We start from the raw sequence: 22,875 nt of genomic DNA, 5'->3' as shown, positions 1-22,875 counted from the left end.
CTGAAAAACTTAAGTGAGACAGCTTGGTTCATCTGAAAGAAGATACCAAAGTGTAAGAGTTACTTGCCACTGTTACTTCTAAATCCCTGTATCTTTACTTAAGAACTGACAATCAAATTGAGACATTAATAACCCAAACCAGATTCAACTTGTTCTTTCAAGCATGTTTGTCTCCTCTGTCTAGAAGAAGACGAGCAAACAGTAGAGCTAGTTACTTTAAGTATGTTAACCCTTTTTTCCTAGTTTGAAAAAAAGCAATTATAAATTTTTCGAAGGATCAAACAAGATGTATGTAACTGACAATTGATCTTTCCTTTTACAGAACTTTTGTCTTCACAAAGGTGTAATAATGGATCAAAAAAAAAAATTCCATTTCAATCAGAATCCTCTTATAACAGATACCAACAGGATACAGATTGGAAAGATGGAAGAAGTGGCTGCGCAGAGTAATACCTTTTTTGTGTAATCTCCCAGCTTCTGAGAATTTGCTTAAAAGGGAAATTCCTGATCCACAACAATGTCTTTACATTTATAATGTCTTTAATACTCTTCAGTGGATTTTTCTTTCATTCATTTATCTCGTTACTTGCTGAATTCATGTAAACTTTATTATCTAAAGCATCCTGTGTCAAGGAGTTCTAAGCTCAACTGCATGTTTTATGAAAACCTACCATTATTTTAAACTACTGGCTATGATCTTTATGCAACGTCTTCAGTTCTTATATCAGTTAAGTAATTGTTCCTTCTTAATAGCATAAACATGTCAGAGAACCAAAAAATCATTTGACATCTCCCCTCAGTTCTCTTTTCCAGGCACACAAATCCTTTTACAGTATCTGTTTCCATCCCTAATTATACTTTGCACTCACCTCTAACTTCTCAAATGTACCGTATCTTCTTTTGAAGTTATGGGGAAAAGAAGAATAAGTGGACACAATACCAGCTAACATCAGAAGTGTACAGTACTTTTAAGATGCAAGTGCACTACTGATTTACATACCAACATATTTCTTGTGCTATTCTTTATGCCATTGATACGTCTTTCCCCCTGAAGAGACAGATTTGGTAGCACTAGGGTGCAGAAAATTGGAAATTTATATTCCCATGAAACAAGATAAACATGGGAGGAGCGCATCCCTTAGTTTCAGAATTCAGCTCATACCTAGAACACAGAAACCTTCTTACTTGTAATTAAGGTAAGTCTGGGGATTTCTGACAATGTAACGAGCTCTTCGTCCAACAGAATGGGAAGTTTTATCAAGGGACTCCTCAAAACTGGCATGCATGATATCCCGAACTACTTGCCATGGAACAAAGGGTCCTTTTACCTACGAAGAACAGAAACATTCAGAGTTAAACTTCATATTTTATGTACACAAATAATGGTTAGAACCAGGAAGAACTCCTAGGATCAATGAAATGTGTGTTCAATACACAGACCCATTAAATAGAGGCCCTACCTTGGCATTTAGCACATGACTAGCAATTCGGCACAGCATGAGCAAGCTGTCTTCTTGCACTGTCCAGGTGACACGCAGACGTGTCATTCTCTGCAGAGCACTCTGGTCAGCTTCGTCATGGTAGCGGAGCCTTTTGCTTTTTTCTACAGAAGTTTCCTCTAAAATCCAGAAAAAGACAATTATCTCAGCACTACGTATTATGATGAATTCAAACTCTTATCACAAACATTATAAATGCTAATGTGCAACTTCAAGGAGCAAAAGCCCAAATTAGAGACTCAGTGGGCTAAATACGCTATCCTTGCTTTGGAAAACATGGCTTAAATCAATGAAGAAATGGGTTAAAAAATCCACAAACAGAATTTGACTGGATATAACTCAAGTTCTTTCCAGTATTATGTTTCCATAAGATGTAGTACAGCCAGGCTATTCACTATGACACACTGCAAGAGAAGTGCAATGTAACCAACAGTGAAGCACCAGATGTGTCAAATGTATTTTAATCATTCTTTAATCTGTAGAAAAACCAAAAACACTAGAGACTATGCATTCAGCCAGGTGTATGCATGGTAAATGGTTATAATGTACAACTTGGAAAAAATGCTGTAACACCAAGCAGGTGCTTTAAACAGAAGAATGGTTATCTGTTTTCCTCAAATGTCATTGTTTTAATTTACATTGAATTTTTCTTGAGACTAAGGCCTGCATGAGAATAGGAAACAAAGCAGCTTGCCTTTGAAAGATATCCAAGGAGCAAGCCTGAAACATTACAACTGTATTTTATATTTAAGAAGTTCAGACCAATGTTTGTTTTGAATAAAAGCACAATGCAGCAAAAATTTTTAAGAAGGAAAAGGTGCTCACTGTGGCTAGTGTGAAAAGCAAGCAATTAGGCTTTTAGTTCCCATCAGTAGCTTCTCAGCCAATTCAGAAGACAACAGATGTTTCTCTACTGTTGCTGTTTGATTTATTACCTTATCCTTGTGAAGATTAAAGTAAGAGATAAAGTCTGACAGGAAGAAATTTTGTTAACTACACACTTAATGCTTTGTTTCTTTTCTTTTGTGCTGCTTTGTCAGCTCTGTTTCTGTCATTCAAAAGCAGAAGACTGACTGTATCAGGGGAACTTGTTACATACTACCACAGACACAAAAAGCAGCAGTCTAGATATGCACAGACATGCAGTGGATTACAGAAAGTTTATCTGTCTGGATGTGAATCCCTCAGGGGATGAGGAGGATTATGGAGCCAGGAACAACTTCCAAAGCCGAGTTTGTAAGAATGAAAGCACAAAAACAGAGAAGGAGCCAGGTGACAGCAGTTGAGGAAGTAAAATGCATTAATACCTTGCTCAGGAATGAGCAAACAAGCACTTTAGATAGAAAACTGACTACCTACAGATTCTTCATGGTCTGATGCTCTAAGCCTGCTATCAAAAAGGTAAATGGTGAATTGCAATGAGTTGATCTGGCCCAGGCACAATTTGAATTTCTTTCGTTTATACAGTAGTACAACCATGATCAACACACAGGTAACAGCTGCAGCATGCTCCTGTTTTCCACCAGAGCTACAATACAGTCCCAGAACATCTGAACCTTTTCACCAAAAGAGACAACCCAACAAGATGACTAGTAACATTCCATTTCCCACACTGTGTCAGTCACATCAGCTTCTCTAAAGGAAGCTACAGTAGGTAGATGCATTAAAAAGAATGCTTCTTTTTCCTGATGTGTGCTAGTTACTTACCTTTCTTTTTCTTCTTTATTGCCTTCCCAGTATCCTTCTTAAGCCTCTTCCTCTTTTGGCTTTTTCCACCTCTCACTCGTTTGTTTCGATCCTGGGTTGCTTCTTTACTTATTTCAATACATTCCTCCTTCTGGACAAGAGACTTAGATCCTGCCTTTGCTTCTCCCAAAATATTAATTTTGTTACCTAAGATGACATATATTTACAGAAGTGGATCTTTATAGCAATTTCATTCTACAATAATAAGATATAAAAAGCAAGTGCCAGTTTCAGTGTATTAAGAGAGAAGGTCTCTCCAACTCGCCTTTTGTTAGTCAGTGTGGCATTTCATGCCACTTCTCAGTAGCTTACACAGAATAAAATCCTACCTAAATTTGGAATTATCAAGTAATTATTATTATTAAGTCTAGAATACAGTGCAAAAACACAAGGAAACTGAACTGAGGTTTTATATTCAACATGAAGTACTTCCTCTGCCTTAACTTAGATGCTAGGCTATGCAATTTTAGCAGCGCCTTAATGAAGGTTCATTACAGTGAGCTTTTTGTAACTTAGGAATTTAAATCAAGCTAGACTTGGCAAAAATGATTTAACAGTTTCAGTATTACAAGTGTTTAATGTCGCACATTCTTCTTTTAATAGCTCCTTTTAATATATCAAATTGAGCTTATAAAGATGTTGAATGAATTATTTGTAACAAGGACTTTAACCTTAAAGTCATCTAGATGCTACAAAACAGGCTAGGGATGAAGAAAACCAGAAGTCTGAAGGTGCAATAAGACCGTTTGCAAACAGACACCTTTATGTAGCTGTATCTACATATAAAGTATACAGAACAACTTGACTGCAGAGCAACTACAGCCTAACATACAGTTAAAGTACAAGTGTATGAACACCCTTGACAACAACAACAAAAAAATCGAAGCAGCAAGAAGTTTCCCACTTTTAGGAAAGATCAAAAGGCAAAAAGTTTGGATCCAATTAAACCAGTGGCAAATCACTGAAAGACGGAAAAAACATCACTCACAAATTGCTTTAGAAAATAAGGTTAGTATTCTATACTACATCGGTATAAACCAGACCTCTGATACTACTACAGCCTTATTAGAAAGATTCAGGACCTAACATCCTAGTCATAAGAGACACTGGGTCCTTCTGGACTTTTTGCAAACTGCACATCAGAAATTAAAAAGGATAAAAAAATAATGTTCCAGATATCCAACAAATAGGAAAGGAAATTATTTACTTTTCAATTACAATGCCTCAGAAGCATTCTAGGTCAGGTACAGAATAACCCACGTAATCAATATGGGATTTAACAAAGACATTATCAGTCATAAAACAGTCACAGCCCCCACCAGCACCATCACCTTACCTCCAGTACTAAGTGGAAGAGGGTGTTTTGTTAAGAAGGTTTGGAGCCTCATTGTCAGTCCGTTTTCAGAAGCTGTATTTTCCTAAAAGAACAGCATTTTCAAACAAGTGATATGCAAAAGGAGTGCATCAGTTTTAACATTACAATAATGATATCGTTTGAGTAGCATCTGAAATAAGCTTTCAGTATGAACAACAGAAAGATCCCTAGCTACAATGAAGAATTCATTTCTCCCATTACTACTACGTATTTGAATGGTTGTAGAGCTTTTCTTAAATTATACTGTCAAGATACTCACCTTGCTAGTCTTATTGATGATGTAGCTTGTCCAGATCCAATTGCGTTTTAAATGGCCATAAAAGCTGGAATCCAGACCTGCAGCACCTAACCCATCCCCAGGGATTGTTCCATTGTCAACCACTTCTCGGCTGCCTCTAAGAGAAAGAGTAAAAAAATGTACATTTATTATTTTATAAAAGCATCTGAGAAAGCAATTCCTAAGTTACATGTGTGCAACATGCAGAACTCTCCCCTTACTCTGCAGATGCAGAGGCTCTTCCATTAAGTTGTAGTGCCAGATATTTAATGACCAAGCTTTCAGTTTTAAGATTATACCCAAAGCAACTTCATTATTGTTAATTAAGTTCCAGTGGTCATGTTAAACACTGGTCTCATTATTATTCCTACAACAGAACTAGAGAAAACACTTGCTCAGATGAGAAACTTTCTCACGGCAACTGTGGGGAAAGTTTTCCATGGGAACTAAAGGCCACCATAAACCTGACATTTTTCACACTGTCAAGCACTGATCTCTCCAGCTAACAAAACACATTAAAACCTTGTTTGAATACACATACAAACAGGAAAATGAATAAATAAATAACAAAAAAAACAAAAACAAAAACAAACAAACAAACAAACAAAAAACGCAATGCATGTGAAATTCTCTGCCTGGAAGGAAAAACAAAACCAGAAACTGGAATTTGGTTTCCTCAGATATATACTCCATTATTTATTTATTTTTAGATAACTTCATGTATCTATCAGTAATACTGAAAATACCTTTAAACACTGTTTAATAAAACAGAATAGAGTATTGACAACAAAACTAAACCATAGTGCACAACAGTATTAAAAGTATAACTGCTATTCTGCAAGGCTGTCACAGTATCCTGGCAGTGATGTATCCTGGCAGAAGATGTATTTCAGGCTTCTGTATTTCACCAGCATACATATACCATACTGGGAATTGATCTGCAAGCAATATGTAAGAAATTGCAACACAGAAAGGACAGAATTCAGAATGTGCTACTTGAGAGCTTCTGAAGCTCTGTGGTACTTGAGGTGCCATGCTATAAAGCACAGGAGAGTCCTTAATTTTTTCCCTTGCATTAACTGTACTTATGAAGCATTCCTTCCTTCCCAGTTTCACTTTCCCCAAGACTCTTTCACCACACATCTGTACTACTTTGGAAGGAAATCTGAACCTGTTTTTCCCATTCTGCTAGAATAAATACCCACTTGATAGGCACGGTGCTTGTAGAATTGATACATAACTATGCTTCTTCTTAATCAGAAAAGTTCTGAATTAAAAACAAAATCAAACCAAAACAAAAACCAACCATGAAATGCTCATCTTCACTGCATTTGCTGTTGAGTGACATTCTCAAAACCAGAACAGTTCTTTTTACCCACTCAATTTATTCCACAAAACAAGCAAGAAGCAGACATACGTGGTATATTCCAACATTGCACACTTCCGTTCCAGATTGTGTTTATCCACTGCTGATTCTTGTTCCATTTCTACATCTAGTGCAGTCTCCTCCCCTTGAAGATTACTTCTCTTTGAACGAGGATAGCGGACAACTCCTAGACATACAAATGATTTTGACCATCATGTTGAGAAGTTAGACTTCAACCCATTTCAATCTACCCTGCTATGGGAAACTACTGCTCTCACTGACTTACCAAACAGTACTAAATAGATTCTTTCACCTGACTAATTACAGAAATACAGAATAGTTTTGTCTGGCCTTTCAGTAGCAAACTTTTTTATCTTTTTTTTTTTTTTCTTAAATGTATACTTGTTGCAGCTGTATATCCTATTTAAAAATACAAAAGGACAAAACAAAAAAATAAACTCAAAAAAATTGGGTGCAAAAGTCCTTTAAATTCCACTTCTCAGCTAACGGGGGCTATCTGCTGGAAAGTTTAGCAACATGTTTTTAAGGAAGAGAGAGATCTGCTTGAATTGATAGAGGACTATGACAAAAATATACTACTAACTATTCTCAAAGTATTCTCAAAGAAGCTTTTTTCATAGCTGAATTGAAATCTAGCAGGGCTATTACACATATCGATACTTCTAATGGGACAAAAAGGATTTTCCCTTTAATACAGTTCTGAAAATGTCAAATATATAGTTCTGTTTCTTAGATTTCAACTTCACAGAATTACAAGGACAAAACTCCAAGTCCTAGTTTTTTTTTTTTCGTGCATAAGGAGATCAGCCAACAGAACTAAAGGCAAGCAATTACATACACAGAGCCTGCCTCAAGTTTTAGGAAAGAGGGAGGAATTATGGCTTTAACAGAATGAACATTAAAGGTGATAAGAACGTACAATTATACCATACCCAATGGTGTATTAAGGCAGACACACTGCAAGTCAAACCAGAAGTTTTCCACATCCTGCATGGTATTCAGAACATATAAGCGCCTCTCAAATGGGCGGCTACTTTGTGCCAAGTTATAGTGGGGGTCACAGATAGTGGTATCTACAATCACAGCATTTCTCTTCATATACACAAACACCTGTCAAATACAGTATGTTTCAAGGCTGGTAGAAAGAAAGCATTGAAATCGCATAATTTACAAGACACAAAATCTAATCTGATTAGCAATGATTAGCATTTTCTCTGTCTTTGATGTTTTGAGCCAGTATATAAGCCAAATATTGCTCAGAGATGCCAACATCCACCATATTGCATTGTATTCCCAAACTTCCTTTGCCAGTGAAGCAAAAACTTAATTTTTAGGTTTAGAACAGTTTCTTTCCCCAGCTTGTGCACAGGACTATTCCAAGTTTCCACAGAGTGCCTACTTCCTACAAACTCTCATTCAAGATTAGGCTCCTCTTTAGGGGCCTAATTATCTATCTTGTAAAGTATATGTGCTCCTTTGCATGTGCTCTCAATTTACAAAAAGTTGTGTAAGAATGTCTCTATTTTATTATGATTAGTGACTTAATTCTGTCTGTTAGACATCCAAGGCCTAACACCTTAATAAATGAGTATATGGCATACCAATTTTTCACAAAGTCTGCAAACTCATAGGTCATTATTTGTGCAACTTCCAGCATTATACACTTGAGTACTCTCTTTCCAGAGAAAAATAACTTACAATATGACAGCTGGAACAGGAGGTTTGCATATGTCTGCAACATCAGTATTTAATTAAACTGTTTAAGGCAATTACAACCCCCCAAATTTGCATTTGTATCACTGGAACAAATAACACGAAGGAAAATGGTTAAGTTTTCAAAGAATTACCTGGTCTTTGTCTTGAAATTTCTCTGTTGGACCAAATTGTATCAGTCCCATATAACACAATCTTTGAAGGTTTTCTACGACTGAAAAGATGTACCTCCTGCAGTAATGTTAGAAACAATAAAATTAGCATTCACAAAAGCACTAACAATGATACCAGAAAACATGCCATTTTCATACAGCAACCTGAAGTTTCAGAAAACCAGCTGCTTTTTTGAAATACTGGGTTTTAGAATTTCTCAAGTGTCTGACTTGTTAGTCCACAGAAAATAAGTAAAATCGCAAAGCTGCAAGTTTTCTTTCCTCAAACAAAAAACATAGTATTTTAGCTAATTATTAATAAAATTTTGCTAGCAAAGAACATAATTAGCTAAAAATACTTTATGTACAAAAGAGTTGAACAAGGTTAGAACACCAGCAGATCTGCAGACAATTTCTTATTATGAGAAGACACACATAACAAAACATGACTACTAAATATGGGCTGATAAACCTTCACGTGTCCATACAACTATAAGGATTCTTGTCCAGTTCTTTAAAGTTGTAAGGTTCAGAACTACCTGCTCCAAGAAACTGCTTTCAGAGCTTGGCATAGCAGAAAGTGCATAATTTCCCATGATATTTATCCACTTCAGTGGCAAAACTCTGGAAGTTTCAGGAAGCTTTTGAGATCACACTTCTGAGACAGAGAGAGAGTTTGTGAAAAATTCAGCTTTGCTCACATTTAACTTCATTAAGATCCAAGTTTTTCTGTGCAATTACATGGGAATTTATACCACTTTTTTTTTTTTCACTTTATACCTTCAGTCCAATCTCGATTTCTAAACCTTATAGATGAGGAACGGCAAACAATGGCAGACATGCCTGCGTGAGCACATAACACAGAAACTGAACGTTATGTATGAGAGGCATGAGTTAGGTAATGTGTCACCTCCTGAAAGATTTATGAAGGACAGCATCATTTAGACTCTATTAAATTTTGAATTTAGCAGCAGTTGGGAGTGTGTTTTGAACAGAAGTAACATCCTGCTGATGAGTTATGAAGGACAGAGCCTCCCAGTTCTCAAACACTGCCCGACAGCATGCATGAATATCATTTATTAGTTTCTTATTACCTTCTATTTGGGAGAGAAAAATACAGTTTGGCACACTATCCTTACAAGATTGATGATCCTTGTCTTCAGTAACAAAGTTCTCTTTGACATAAACAGAAAATAACTGAGAAAACAGTCAGCCACTGTTGTTTCCTCCCTAGAGCCATTTACTTTGACTCATCTACTTACCTTTTGTAGAGAAGCTGCTGTCGCACTGACCTTGGAAGAAATCTGATCAGTGTGTGCCTTTGTAGTGGATCATTTAAAAATTCTTCCAGACCATCCACCTAGAATTATTTATAAGTTAATCAAAACGTGAAATATAACTATCCTTTAAAGTACCAAGCTTTGGTATTATTACTGTCTACTGAAATATTTTTAAGCAAAAGTTACTGCTTTTGTAAAATGGTTAAACATTAATCGTGTTAATCAGGCAGGAGATTCACTGAGATTATAAAAAGCTCTTTGCAAAATATAAGCTTTAGAATTTTCAGTATTATAGGGCTATACATTTTTCTCAGCGTGGCTGTACATGCAACTAGCATTTCTGTACAAGAAACCACGATGAAATGAAGTTTCTACTCTCTAATGGCTAGTTTCATTAAAAAGACTAAGGTGGTATTTGTTACTGCTTATAAATCCAGTTGAATTATCAGACTTTAAATTAAACCAAATATGAGGTAATAATAATAAAAAAAAGCACTATACCTTGTAGCTCACTTGTACTATTTGAACAAAGAGTGAGAGAGGCAAACAGAGAAGAATGTCACTAACAAGAGCCCATCCAAATCCAAACTCTCTGTGAACTGGCAGAGGAGGGACATAGCGCATCCACGACATATCATCCACATACACTAGGAACCAAATAACTGGCTTAGGTTCAGATTAAGACAGGACAAACTCAATACTTACACTAGTCATTTTACTGTGAGTGTTCAAGCAGAACATATCTGGCCGTTCATTGTTTGGATGCCTGAAAATCTAACATGACCTAAAAATTACTTATCTCGCTGACTTTCAGTCTTTTTTGAAGGGGATTTTTCAATGTTGGTGAGGACTCTTGAAAAGCCTGTAACAGTAAGTTTGTTCTTCTTTCTTTGCTTACACAGACATTTTAGAGGATGTCTGAAAACTACAAATATAACAAATTCCCATATTCTGAAGTGTGAAGACGGTACTTAGACTACCCCCATAAGACCTTTATTTTTTTAACCAAGATAATCTGCTCAAAGACTTAACTATCCTTAAACTATATTTAAAAAATAAATAAATATGGATATCCAATCCATTTCTTTTTCTACATCCAGTAGCATGGAGAACAGTTGATCAATTAACTAGAACATTGTCTTCACTTTGGAAGATATGCATTCTGTCCCCCTTACTACAACTTTTTTATATAAAAAATAGAAGGTGGCAACATTACGTAATTTAGTTTAAGCACTAGTTATGCAACTGTGGATTTGGTTCAGACCTATCCCTAATAAGAATAAATCTAAACCATTTCTTCCAATTTACTCAATACAATTTGGAATTCAAATCCTGCCCTCCAAATTACTAGCAAACCTTCCACTTATCATCATCCCCAGTTTGAGCATATTTTGGTTAATTATCTAAATCATTAAGAAAAAGTATTAATTATGATTGGCCCCAGAATAGAGGTCCTATATGATATCCTTTTCAATTTGAGAACAAGACATTAATAATCTATCATTACTTTTTGCAAGCATTTGTGTTCCTACCTTTGTGTGTTTTCATTGAAATCATATTATCAAACAGCTATGGAAATATTACACTGAAGCACAGCAAAGCCTCTAGTAAAGCCAGGATGTGTCAATTCTTACCTGTTTGATTAGACAACTCCACTTCAGTGTCACGTGCAGAGATTTCAGGATTTGTTTCAGCTTCAATAATGTGCACGCTCCCATCTGTCTGGGCCTCAAAGATAGCAGCGTTCACATTTGGCCCTTGCTTGCTGCCTTTTTTCTCACCATCAGTACCTCCTTTTCGGTCTGCTCCATTTAAAGGGTGCCCATAAATTAAATACCAAAGGAACATATGGACCATTCTTAAACGGGGCATTTTGGGAAGAAAGCCAAGAGAACGCCCAAGTCCTGGAACTGGGAGGAAAGATAAAGTATCAAACAGAAATAAAAAGTGGTTTAAAACAGGAAAAAAAGAAAAAAAAAGCTACCTCTGCAAAGCTGATGTGAAAAAAAAATGGAAGAAAAGGTGGGCCATTGAAAGTAAATATCAGTTACACATTTGTGAAGAAGTAGAGAATGGAAGTACCCCAGCTTGCAATTAAAAAAAAAAAAATCTAAGAAAACATTGGATAGTAGTCCCTAGCTGAGACTGCTTCTAATGTAAGGCATTTCTAGAAAATAAGAAAAAAACAACCACTTATATCTTACGAGAACCCAACATCTGAAAGTGATCATTAATAATAAATGGAAATGTGAAAGATGACAGAAAAAAAAAGTTGGATATACCTGTAACAGGGTGATAGTTTTTTAGCTCTGTTATGCCCATTTTTTCATCACTTTTTCCTGTTCGACTATTATTTTCAGCTTTACATGAACTTTCTTGTGTTTCTCCTGATTCAGGAACTGCATCTTGCCCCAGGTTTTCCTCTTCAGCATGGTCCTGCAATGTTGGTGTCTGCGGAATTTTAACCCTGTATTGAAACCATACAAGACTTCGGTAAAAACAGGTAAGGTTTTTTTTGCAATGCTTGCAAGTTGAACAGAGATGGCATCACTGGGGCTGGTAATTAAAAGAAACACAAGACTCTTTGCAAAAGAAGGATGGCCTTGAACACTTGTTCCCATGAAATGATACTGAATATTTTGATGGAAAAAGGTACTTTTATGAGCTTTTTTTGAAAAGATAAGCTGGGTATTGAAATTTAATATGCACAACCCTATTCTCTCTTGGTATAGGATTTCTTTCTTATATTAATCTTTTCAGACACAAGGTGCAGGTGGAAGCTTGTGCTTTGCATTTGAGAATGCATGCACGGTTCCTAAAGAAGGGAACAGAACCCCATCTCTGGGAATTGGTCTCATTATGAGGCTACATGATCATGTTTTTTTTTCTGCTTCACCTCCAAAGTCCTGAATCCTATGCTCTCTGTTGCCCAGTGGTCTTGCACGTAGGTGACCATCACAGACTACATTTACAGTTTAAAAAAAAAACTTCCTTTGCAGAAGTTTTTAAGGTAAAGGGTGAACCAGTCTTCTATAAAAGCTATATAAGGCTTGTAAGTGTTCCAAAAGTTGAACTTCAAATCTTTAGCAAATTAAGAAGTTAATGCCAACAGTCTAAAGTCCCACTATGATGATTTGTTTATCTGCCCACACCTCACAGGCAGTAAAATGCTTAAATCCCGAAAGAAACAGTTGGAATTTCTTCCTCATTCATCTCAACAATTCCTGTATTTCTCTGTCTGCAGCTAAAGAGAACCCTACGTTTTCTCTACATATTGCTCCAAGATTACAGGGTTAACTTGGCCTCAAATCCACTACTAACCAAAAGACAGAAAATTAAGAAGCTTAGTGCTGCCATTCTCATTCATTTGCCATTCGCATTCTCTATGAATTGGCAAAGCTCTTTAATCACTGCTGTTCTAAACTAGCTGGGTGTGATACCATGTGAAGACAGTGACTGAAATGCAAAACAAAATGAGCATGGAGAAGTCAAGACCTTGAAGCTAATGCTTAAAGTTCAAGGGATCAGAGTTCAATTCCTCTTCTTTCTTGTCTTTGGCAGATATTAAGCACCTCACTTCATCTTCGAACTTTGATCTCTCTTGTTAGAGAGGAGGCTAATTTTTCTTTTGCTTAATTTGCATTTATTTCCTCTGCATACTTTTGCAGGTACTACATGTAATAAGCCAGATTCCCCACGAGATCATCATTGTAACTTGCCTGCTTGCTGTGCTTGAATTGGAGATTCGGAAACGCACCTGCTCGATGGCACTTTTTACAAGTGGATCATTAGGACTCACGGAAGGATGAACAACAAACTCTACCTGTTAAAAGAAGAAGAAAATGAACAAGAGGTATTTATGGAGATATCAACTCTTAATCAGCCGCATAAATTATCAGAGATTTAGTTAGTAGCCACAATGGATGAACACTATAAAGTTTTATTAATTCACAGAATATTAACACCTTTGGACTGAAAGACCAATTAGCTCATACTAAGCAAGACACCAGGCTGTTTGGTCTCTATACCAATAAAAACTCAGTGTCATTTGCACAAACCTCTTTTTTTTAAAAAAAAAATCTGAAATATTTGGAGAATACAAACTTGCAAATATTAAGCTGAAAGAGATAAATGAAAAGCGGTACCTCATAAAGCCAAACTAATAGATACTATTGCTAAAAGTACACACACAATTCAGATTAGCAAGATTTCATGTGTAATCTACAGTAATTGTGCAGAAAGTGATTTTCAATGAACTGTTTCTCTCCCTGCTTCTGATATTTCACGCTCGTTACAATGACAAGTGTGAGCTTTACAACTACAGACTACAAACATTTAAACTACAGACATTTTACTTTCATAAAACTCAGTAACACTGCATTTTTGTTAAAAATACAAGGTAGATCCCATTCTATAAGTCTCAATTCAGAAGCTAACTTATCATTTCTCATACACTCTCTGCTTTCAAAATGAGATTGAATAGAATTGTGCCGTAGCCTGACAGTGCAAGGAGAGACAAACAACAAAACCTCTCGGACAGGATATTCAGAGACTGACCTATTCCTTGGTTTCATGAGTATCTGCAGTACAATAATTGAAAGTAACCAGAAACCTGGTTTTCACAGTAGCTCAGTTTGGGATGTGTAACTTACAGGCAGCTCGACTGAGGGTTCTGCTACAAAAAGTAACGTCCTCCCTATATTTCAGTACAAAGGCCCAAAATACTTTGAGAAACCAGAAGGCTGTGAGAAAAGCCGTTTCTGTTGCCAGGGTTTGAGCACGCACCTTTTTACTAATGCCATCTTGGATGACCGTAGTACGATAGAGTCTGAGGAGTCCTTCTCGTGAAAGCTTCTGGACCAGTCGGATGATAGACTTTTTGCAACATTTAGTGGAGACACCTTCTTGCTTCTCCTGATCCATGACCATTTTCTGAAGCCTACAAGATGAAAAAAACCCCTGCATTTTAGCCCAGAAATGCTCCAAACTGCCTAAGCAGTTTGCTTGAGTTTGCTTGAATGAGGCAAATGGATTTTTCCCTACTTCCAGCAATTGCTGCTCATTTTTCCCTTTTGCTGTAGATAACTAGGAACTTAGCCTTAAATTTCAGCTGTATTTTCTCTGTTATTAAATGTACCATTTTCAGGTGAACACCACTGCTCTTATGTCAGCTTCTCTAAGGTGAAGAAAACCTACAGCTTTTCATGACGGATGCAGTTTGTATTTCCATTTGTGAGTTCAATTAAGATTGAGGCAGAAAGAGGTTACTTTGCAGTGTTCAGAGCTCAGAAACTACACATGCACTCACAATACAAATACACATATCCTGTTACTTGAAGCAAGCTCATTTCTTCTCTTGCAGTAGTCTGCAGGAGCATGTTCACACCCTACTCTCTTTATGCCCATTTTCATACACTTCTTCACAAATGCTCCAGGCCCTATTTCTGGAGAGCGAATTTTGAAGAGAATAATGAAGGGTATTAAGGAAATGAGACAGTAAAGTGAATGTACACCTGGACTTCAACTTTCAAAAGAATACCACATAATGGCAACTAACAACTATAGTGACAACCATCAAATTTCCCTAGCAGACACCGGAGAGGGGCAGAACTTTCACTAGTAAGGGAGGAACCTATGAATAGCACTAAAGGGGACAGAGCATAGGGGATAGAAGTATCTTTTAAGTCTGCTCTTGGACAAGGCTAGATGAATCAGCAACGAGGCTGGTGCCACAAGATGAAGCTCTAGTTTCACAACACTCTGCAGTTGAACTAGGAGACAGAAAGTTTCAAAATTCTCAAACCAGAGGAGAATAAAGTCATTATTTCTTACTAAATTCTTAGAACATGCAGCCCGGTGTATTTTTACAAGCCAGGATGTTACGCGCTGACATAGAAGATGGATGGTGTAACCCAATCTGCCACAACAGAATCTTGCGAATTTGGAAGCTGGGACTCAAGGAGAATGCCAGAATTGCCATTTCTCTTTGAAAGTGGATCTTAGAAGTCTGAAAGATTGCTATATCATTCAGGGAAATATTTTTAGTCCCTACAGGAAAAATCATGAGAACACATAAAACCATTCCACATAAAACAGCTAAGAAAAGCAAACTTTCCAGATCCCACTAAAATCCTAGTGACAAATGATGGCTGAGTGACATGAAGAGTCTCTACAATCAATGACAGAATAACACAAGAACAATTTTTGAAAACAAGTAGATACAAAACTTAGGCAGATGAAAGAATCCTCAAGCAGGGAAGTGCTGTACCTTACTATGTGGCTCCGGGCACTGGCATACTGAGAGGAGAAAATAGGTAGATCTCTTAGAGGTGATCTCTGGTCAGCTCTGATCAATATTAATAGAGATCTCTGAATATACTGTTTAAAATTCCACTTGTTTAATTATCTGAGAAGAGCTATAATTGCTTCTAAACACCTGACTAAGTTTTAAGATTCAGTATAACTTTAATCCCTCCCCCTTCCTTGCTGCATTCTCTCCATCATTACAGCACTACTATTAGGGATACAAAAAGCCAACAGCACACAGGGTTCCTGAAGCAGGGCCTGTGCTACCACAGCGCATCGGGCGCCCATAACACTGTTTTTCAGACAGACTCACGTGAACAAGCTTTCAATTAGCCGGAGGTTTCGGACAGCTTCCACGATGAGATTTCGGCGCTTTAGCAGTCTGTAAGTTTCATGAGATCGCTCCACTGCTGTAGCTTTGGAACGCTTTTCCTTCTTTTGGTCACATATCTTCTAGTGCAAAACATAGACAAAAAGATATTTAATATGAACTATTCAGGGTCATCAGCCTAACAGTTGTTTTTCACACAGTTGCACTCTGCCCATTCCATGTTCTGACCCTGGCTGACTTGAGAGTTTTGGCCTAGAGAGCTGGTAGTGGCATTACCATAGTGCTGAGTCCAAGCCAACATGTTCTGTCCCTCAGAAACACTTCATCTCACACTTGTTCTTGCAACAGTGAAGCTACACAATTTTCATGTCAAAGCCCATGAATTCTTCTGGTTTAGGGCAGACAAACCAGATAATACACACCACTTGTATGCACAGATGGACATTAGGTGATGACACATATTAAGTAAATATGGGGAAATTGTAAAACACTAGAGAACTAACCCAGAATGATGTAGTGGGTGTCTACTTTCCTATCTGCTGGAATAATTTTCACTTGCCTACAACGTTGACAGAATATGAATGTGTCTTGAAATAAAATTAAGTTAAAAAACAAACAAAAAAAACCAATCCCATAAACAAATACAAAAGCTATAGTTGGAATCTTGTTGCAAATATACACAACTTAGCTCAGACAGCCATACCCAAAAGAAAATACTAAGACCCATGGTCTTACCTTAGGGTCTTCAAGTCTGACCTCCTCAACCACAGCCACATCTCCATCTTCATCAATGGAATGAGCACAGGTAGAAAAACTGGACTCCTGCTTTAGAGTTTCCAAAGTAGAATTCTCCCCCAAAGAGGTGTCTGCTTGTTCATCAGATTCTTCAACAATTTGAGGGGAAGGCAGCTTCTTCCCCACAGACTTCACAGCCGTTGGCTTTAAGCCTGGTTTAAGAACAAAGGGCCTTGTAATTGTTCTGCTCTCACAGTTTCTGCAAATGTACAGCTCTCTATAAAAGGCCTTCCCCCACTCTCACAGGTAACTGTATACTTTATAGCATTTTCACATATTCTTCTACCATGCTGGAAGCAGCGGTTTGATTGTGAGTGACTGAATTGTCAAAAAGTAAAGCTTTTAAAAAAGCTAACTCTGGAAATGTGGTTTTCAAAAATGTGCTCTCTGCATGCAGAAGCCTCTTCAGAGGCAGACTTACATTACCAAGAGGGGACAGATTAGCTTATTCAGAAACTGCTGTCTGAAGAAAGAAGGGTTTCTGTCAAAAAGACTTTCAAATTATGCCAGAAACCTGAGGGGAACTCTTCTGGCTCAGAGCAGAACTGAGAACTGATATAATATTACTCCCAAGACAATATACTTAAGGTATGGAGATTTGTTCTCTCTTCCCCTGGAGTGCACCAAAGAAGTGGTAGGAACATGCAAATAGCTAAACTAAACCATGATATCCTCCTTGAAATACGTTCCCAAAAGGCTGTCAGCTTTTACATTGTGACATTCCAAATAACTCAAGAGAGAGACGAAGCAATTAGCTTCAGGAGACAAGACATTTTTGTTACAATATGCTTAGGTGAGTAAGGTTGTAGATCAAGTCGTCCCAAGGCTACTGCTGCTTCAAAAGTATCACAGAATCACAGAATTTCTAGGTTGGAAGAGACCTCAAGGTCATCGAGTCCAACCTCCAACCTAACACTAACAGCCCTCCACTAAACCATATCCCTAAGCTCTACATCTAAGCGTCTTTTGAAGACTTCCAGGGATGGTGAGTCCACCACTTCCCTGGGCAGCCTGTTCCAGTAGTTAGTTACCATCTTAGCTAATATCAGACAAGAAGTCAGTATGAATTCATGTATAGTCATCTCACTTGAAGGTTTGTATCAAATACATTTGTCCATGTACTGATGCAAACTACAGAGCTATACATATCCAACTGAAAAAAACTATAACTCAAACTATACATATCCAACTGAAAAACTAAAAAAACAAAAAAACAAAAACAAAAAAAACCACACTACTAAATGAGGAAGATTTTTTATATTTGAATAAAAAATGTTAGTTTGCTTGTCTGTCAGCTCCCATTCTATTTCCTGCACGAAAGATGACAGTTACATTTTCTCCAAACCTTAAAATCATGATCTACCTTTAACTGGTGTTGACTGTTGGGTACCATCTTGGAGATTTGATTTCATCAGAGAACCTGAAGTGGCCTTCTGACCTTTTCCTCTCTTCTTGCCATATTTCACTTCTTCTTCATTGTCAGAGTCTGAAACCAAAGTGTCATCTTCTCCAGGAAATGCATCTTCTACAGGGGTAGAATCTTCTGGCACTAGAGACAAAGTAACTGTAGCTAACTGCTCACTTCTAGCCTTCTCTCTCTCAAACTGACGATTTAAATCACTCTCATCTGCAAAACTATATGAAACATACTTTGTTGTCCTTTGCCGTCCTTCATCCTCCATAAAACCCTAAGAAAAGAATTGGAACATTACTTTATTACCTTACTTTTCCATTCTTGCAGTCTGGTCTCCAGCATCAACAGTGAGAAAATTTTCTTACTGCTCTCTGCTCATATATAAAGACATTATTATCTTTTTTTTTTCTAAATAACTAAATTGTTGGCTAACCTTAGCATACAGAAATCAAAATAAATACTCTGCATGAAAAATAAGTAAGTCTGTATTACCTGCATACTAGAATGAAATGCCTATAATATAGTGGATGTATAAAAGTCTAAGGAAGAATAAACTACATGCATTTAGCACTGAAATAAAATATTTCAGAACTTTTTTCTGTGGTGTAGAGATTACTAAAGTGAATTAGACTTAAGTAGAACTGCTTCTACACTGAATAGTATAAAACATCTAGAAACTTAAAGACTTAGCTATCAATGAGGGAAGACAACTTCTTCACAGTTTATTTAGATAAAATACGTTTAGACAGTCCTGTGGCCTATATAGTTCATTTGTTTTTAATTCTACTGAACTTTTTACCAAACAAGATCTTAGTAAACAATTCTCTATTGAAGTAAGATGGCAATTATCCTGCCCTTGTGGAAAGGGGTGGGCGGGTGCATATGAAAGAAGACAGTTTAATTTGTTCATCTCTAAGTCATAAGCCTATTGAAAAAATACTGAAATATTTGGAAATAAAGATATTAACCACCATAACCTCTACAAAAGAATGTTTTGTTGTTGTTGTTTGTTTTGTTTTGTTTTTTCAGCATGTAATGCTGCTTTCAAAATGCATGTAGATTTGTTTTAAGTTACGGAACATCTCTGATACGATCATTCAGAAAAGGCTACAAGAGAAGACAATTTTGCAAAACATCCGTTGTCTTATAAAGATGAACTAAAAGGGCTATTTTGAGTTGAGAAACATTTATGTTCATTTCCATAAAATACCAGAACATGCAGATTCCCAAATGCCAGTAGGTCACTTGTGTTACCACCAATTACAGTGAGTGTGCTTTAGTGGTTGAGGTGTGTTTCTCTGCCTTGGCTTTTTTTGGAGCGTAGACCTGCTTCATACTGCTGGGAACAGTGTTGATCTGGAATGATCACCGGAATGTGCATTCAATACGGACAGCAAATCTGGGGCAAGGTGCATTTTTTCCCCAGTCTTGATTACATCCAGTCACAAACCAGCATACAATACTTGTACATCTGGGTCAGCGAACTATTAAGTGTTAGGGCAGCTAACCAGAAAGCAATAAAGAAAAGATTCTAGAAGAGCGGTTATGATACATTCTAACAACTAGGCCTAGATATAAGACTATAGTAGGTTAAAATTTTAACTGAACACTTTTTGAACACTTCTCTTATATATCTTTTCCTCAACTGAAGTCAATTTTTTCAACTTTATCATAATTCTTTCACTGTCAACTCTCAAACCCCTACAGTTTCTATTGTTTGAGGTTAACAATATTATAACATATTACCACAGTAACCAGAATCGCATTTTCAGTTTCAGTAAGTATCAGTATTATTTTATTTTAACCTTACCTTGACAACTTTGTACCTTTCCAGGAGACGACAGAGCATCCTTGCTTCTAGCTTCCCCACATTCATAGCCATCCGAATTTCGGCCTGAGAAATACCTTTTGTTCCTCTACTTTCAACTGTTTCAGAAAGAAAAACCAAAAAATATATCAGGAAAACAATCTGAATGAATTGTATGCACATATATCTGTATATATATGCTCGTATTTGTTCTAAATAACTGTTACAAAGTCAAACTTGTCTCAAAAGCTATGTGATTTTGAACCATATGCCAGAACATAAACCTTAATATTCACCACTGACAATTAAATAAATTTTCAAAGACATACATAAGATAGCCAAATGCTGTCATAAAACAGGATTTGATGGAAAGCAGCAGCCCAGTAGAATTAGGTTTAAAACTTATAGTTTTATATTAAAATGAAGTGAATCCTGCACCTGATGGCTTTCTACAGTCAGATATTCATTCTCCATTATGAAAGGCAAAGGAGTAGGAGAAGGAGAAAGAACATTGTTTTCTTCATCACCTTTTCTTATCCCACAGCGTTTCCCATGGTGTTTTATTTTGGTGATACTGAATAGTTGATAAGCTTACAGGGATGGCAGCAATGGATATGAAGCCCAGTCAAAAGACAGCAATGACTGCTGTTACAAAGGAAGAAAAAAGGCCACTAGTCTTCCCTGAAACATGATTATGGAAAAATAGATTCTGTTGTTTAAATTATGAAAAAAGCCAAAATGAAAAGCACATCAGTTTAAATTTAAAAACAACAATAAAAACAACAACAAAAACACATGAACTGCATTTAACTCTCCTTAAAGGCAAAATGGCTTGTAAAGTATTTAAAACGTATTGGCTCCTTCCAGCACATATATAAGCAAGACAAGAAAAGATGAACTAGTAGGGAAAACACATTAAGCTGTAAGTTTTTAACATGTTCATTTTTTCTTAATTTTAATAACTAACTGACATTTTGAATCAAGGGAATCTTGTTAAGTATTCAGCACTATGTTCTTGTCAGAGATGAAGCCTGACATGCAAGACTCAAGAGTTGTTTTGCACAAGACAGTCTCAAGCCAAAACAGTGACAAGGAAGTCCCAGCTCTGATCAACCCCAGCGTGCTTTACCTCAAAGACTCTTGACTGTCCAAATGGTTGACACAACAGGTAAGAGAACAGTATTTTCTTATCCATAGAAAACTGAGATAAAGAGATTAAATGACTGCCCAGCCACCTACAGGAAGCTTACAGCTCTAGTCTAATCTGAACAAGAAGCCCATCTTTTCCTGGAAAATTAACACTTGGATACATAGAATGCAATCAGAACTTAGAAAAAATAATAAAAAAAAACACAATACCTCTCTCTCATACATATAAAGAGTAAGAGGGCAATCTGAAAAATCTTTAGCATATTATATTCATGATACTTTAATACCCTTCACACATAGCACTGTAACTTAGCTTACTATGAAGTTAAGAATCCTTATGCACTCCAGAATTAAGCAAGTCAAAGAAACATTTTGTTAATCTTTGTAACAGATAAGCCATCCCCCCCACACAAATCTCTCAATACATCACCTACTTATCTCATAAGCCTGGGTGAGCATATCCCTTTCACAAACAATATCCACAGGCTGGACAACTTTTGTGATCATCTCTTCTTCATCATCATCATGATAATCTTCCATTTTCTTCCGAAATTCTTTTAGTAATTTAAGGCAACGGACCATGACATCAGTACCTGTGAACATGAATGTTGTAACAACTCTAAACAAAATGTAAGTTGCATGTGCGTGTGTACAGGTTTAAACTATGTTGTTTCCCCAGGAAGCATGGTAAAAGTAGTACAATGGGGAAGAAAAGACTTAAGACAATTGCTTATTTCTAGGAAAGGTTTTCAATAGCTCTTCCCTATATATATATATAGGGATCTGTCAAAATAATGACTAGCAGAATTTTGGGATGTTCCAAACATTCATGTCTATGTCAACATTAGGTCTGCTCAATGCAGTGACTTAAGAATGGAATGGAAAACACTGCAATAATAGTAAAAATTCCAATAGTACAAATAAATCTGTGAAATGTGTTTCCTGATATGCTGATCCACAGAATTACAACTTCAGAAGACAAATCTGACTGTGAGATCACTCACTGGGTATAAGAAATCTCCTTACTTTTCCGTCCCTACAGACCCAGAACCTTTTTTTTTTTTTTACTTTCTACAAATGCAAATTACATGATTAACATTCATGTATACAAATACAGAAGGAAGCATACACCAACTACCTAGCATCCTAGAAAATGATCACACAGAACAGTCCTACCCCACCCAGTAGTCTCTTAGAGCCTAACTAAAATGTACAATTACTTTCTACAGTTCCATCATGACTGAGAAGAACGGATTCTTCTCCATCCATGTCTGCAGATCCTATAGATGATGTCAGTCACATTAAGGAAGCTCTACGTGCAACTATTTGTGAGAAACTAAGCTTGTAGATTTCTTGTCCGAAGACATCTTCTAACCTAATCTGCTCCTAGGGAATGGGTAAGTTTGTGAACACACATGGTGTATTATAACGATATGCAATGAAAATCGAGACACAAAATCTAAGGTTGTTGTATATGAGGACAGAACACACTGCTATCCAGAAGACACTTGGCATACAATTCAGTCCCACATCTTAACATGTTACTGTGTACTAGCTGTGCTGTAGTAACCCTCTACCTGCTTTAGCCTTCTGGGATTTCATAGAAGAGTGGGGACAAATGACTTCAGGACAGCTTTAACAGCT

General features: G+C 36.8%; 1 protein-coding gene and 1 long non-coding RNA gene across 5 annotated transcripts in view; one reads left to right on the top strand and one right to left on the bottom strand.

The window, feature by feature from the left end:
- GTF3C1 (general transcription factor IIIC subunit 1) overlaps positions 1–22,875 on the bottom strand; it is a 41,472-nt gene that overhangs the window by 13,460 nt on the left and 5,137 nt on the right. The window contains exons 7-25 of one of the 3 annotated variants that reach the window (XM_084537045.1): positions 21,666–21,824; positions 20,086–20,201; positions 18,225–18,549; positions 16,802–17,013; positions 16,049–16,188; positions 14,215–14,368; positions 13,149–13,252; positions 11,712–11,896; positions 11,064–11,339; positions 9,931–10,076; positions 9,412–9,509; positions 8,132–8,228; positions 7,217–7,394; positions 6,315–6,450; positions 4,880–5,015; positions 4,582–4,663; positions 3,207–3,392; positions 1,461–1,618; positions 1,186–1,328 (exon numbers count right to left, since the gene is read on the bottom strand). In XM_084537045.1, the coding sequence (XP_084393171.1) occupies positions 1,186–1,328; positions 1,461–1,618; positions 3,207–3,392; positions 4,582–4,663; positions 4,880–5,015; positions 6,315–6,450; positions 7,217–7,394; positions 8,132–8,228; positions 9,412–9,509; positions 9,931–10,076; positions 11,064–11,339; positions 11,712–11,896; positions 13,149–13,252; positions 14,215–14,368; positions 16,049–16,188; positions 16,802–17,013; positions 18,225–18,549; positions 20,086–20,201; positions 21,666–21,824 (3,031 nt within the window). Of the gene's footprint in view, positions 1–1,185; positions 1,329–1,460; positions 1,619–3,206; positions 3,393–4,581; positions 4,664–4,879; positions 5,016–6,314; positions 6,451–7,216; positions 7,395–8,131; positions 8,229–9,411; positions 9,510–9,930; positions 10,077–11,063; positions 11,340–11,711; positions 11,897–13,148; positions 13,253–14,214; positions 14,369–16,048; positions 16,189–16,801; positions 17,014–18,224; positions 18,550–20,085; positions 20,202–20,609; positions 20,731–21,665; positions 21,825–22,875 lie in introns of those variants that run through there. The other 2 variants (XM_084537046.1, XM_084537047.1) reach the window with 2 other exon arrangements.
- LOC311445218 overlaps positions 1–22,875 on the top strand; it is a 31,316-nt gene that overhangs the window by 6,066 nt on the left and 2,375 nt on the right. The window contains exons 2-5 of one of the 2 annotated variants that reach the window (XR_014698310.1): positions 11,826–11,932; positions 13,098–13,282; positions 21,105–21,250; positions 22,461–22,628. This is a non-coding gene — a long non-coding RNA (uncharacterized lncRNA). Of the gene's footprint in view, positions 1–11,825; positions 11,933–13,097; positions 13,487–21,104; positions 21,251–22,460; positions 22,629–22,875 lie in introns of those variants that run through there. The other variant, XR_014698311.1, reaches the window with a different exon arrangement.

The sequence above is a fragment of the Aythya ferina genome (assembly GCF_964211825.1).
Source record: "Aythya ferina genome assembly, chromosome: 15".
Lineage (NCBI taxonomy): Eukaryota > Metazoa > Chordata > Aves > Anseriformes > Anatidae > Aythya > Aythya ferina.
This window is presented reverse-complemented; position numbering and strand designations above follow the sequence as displayed.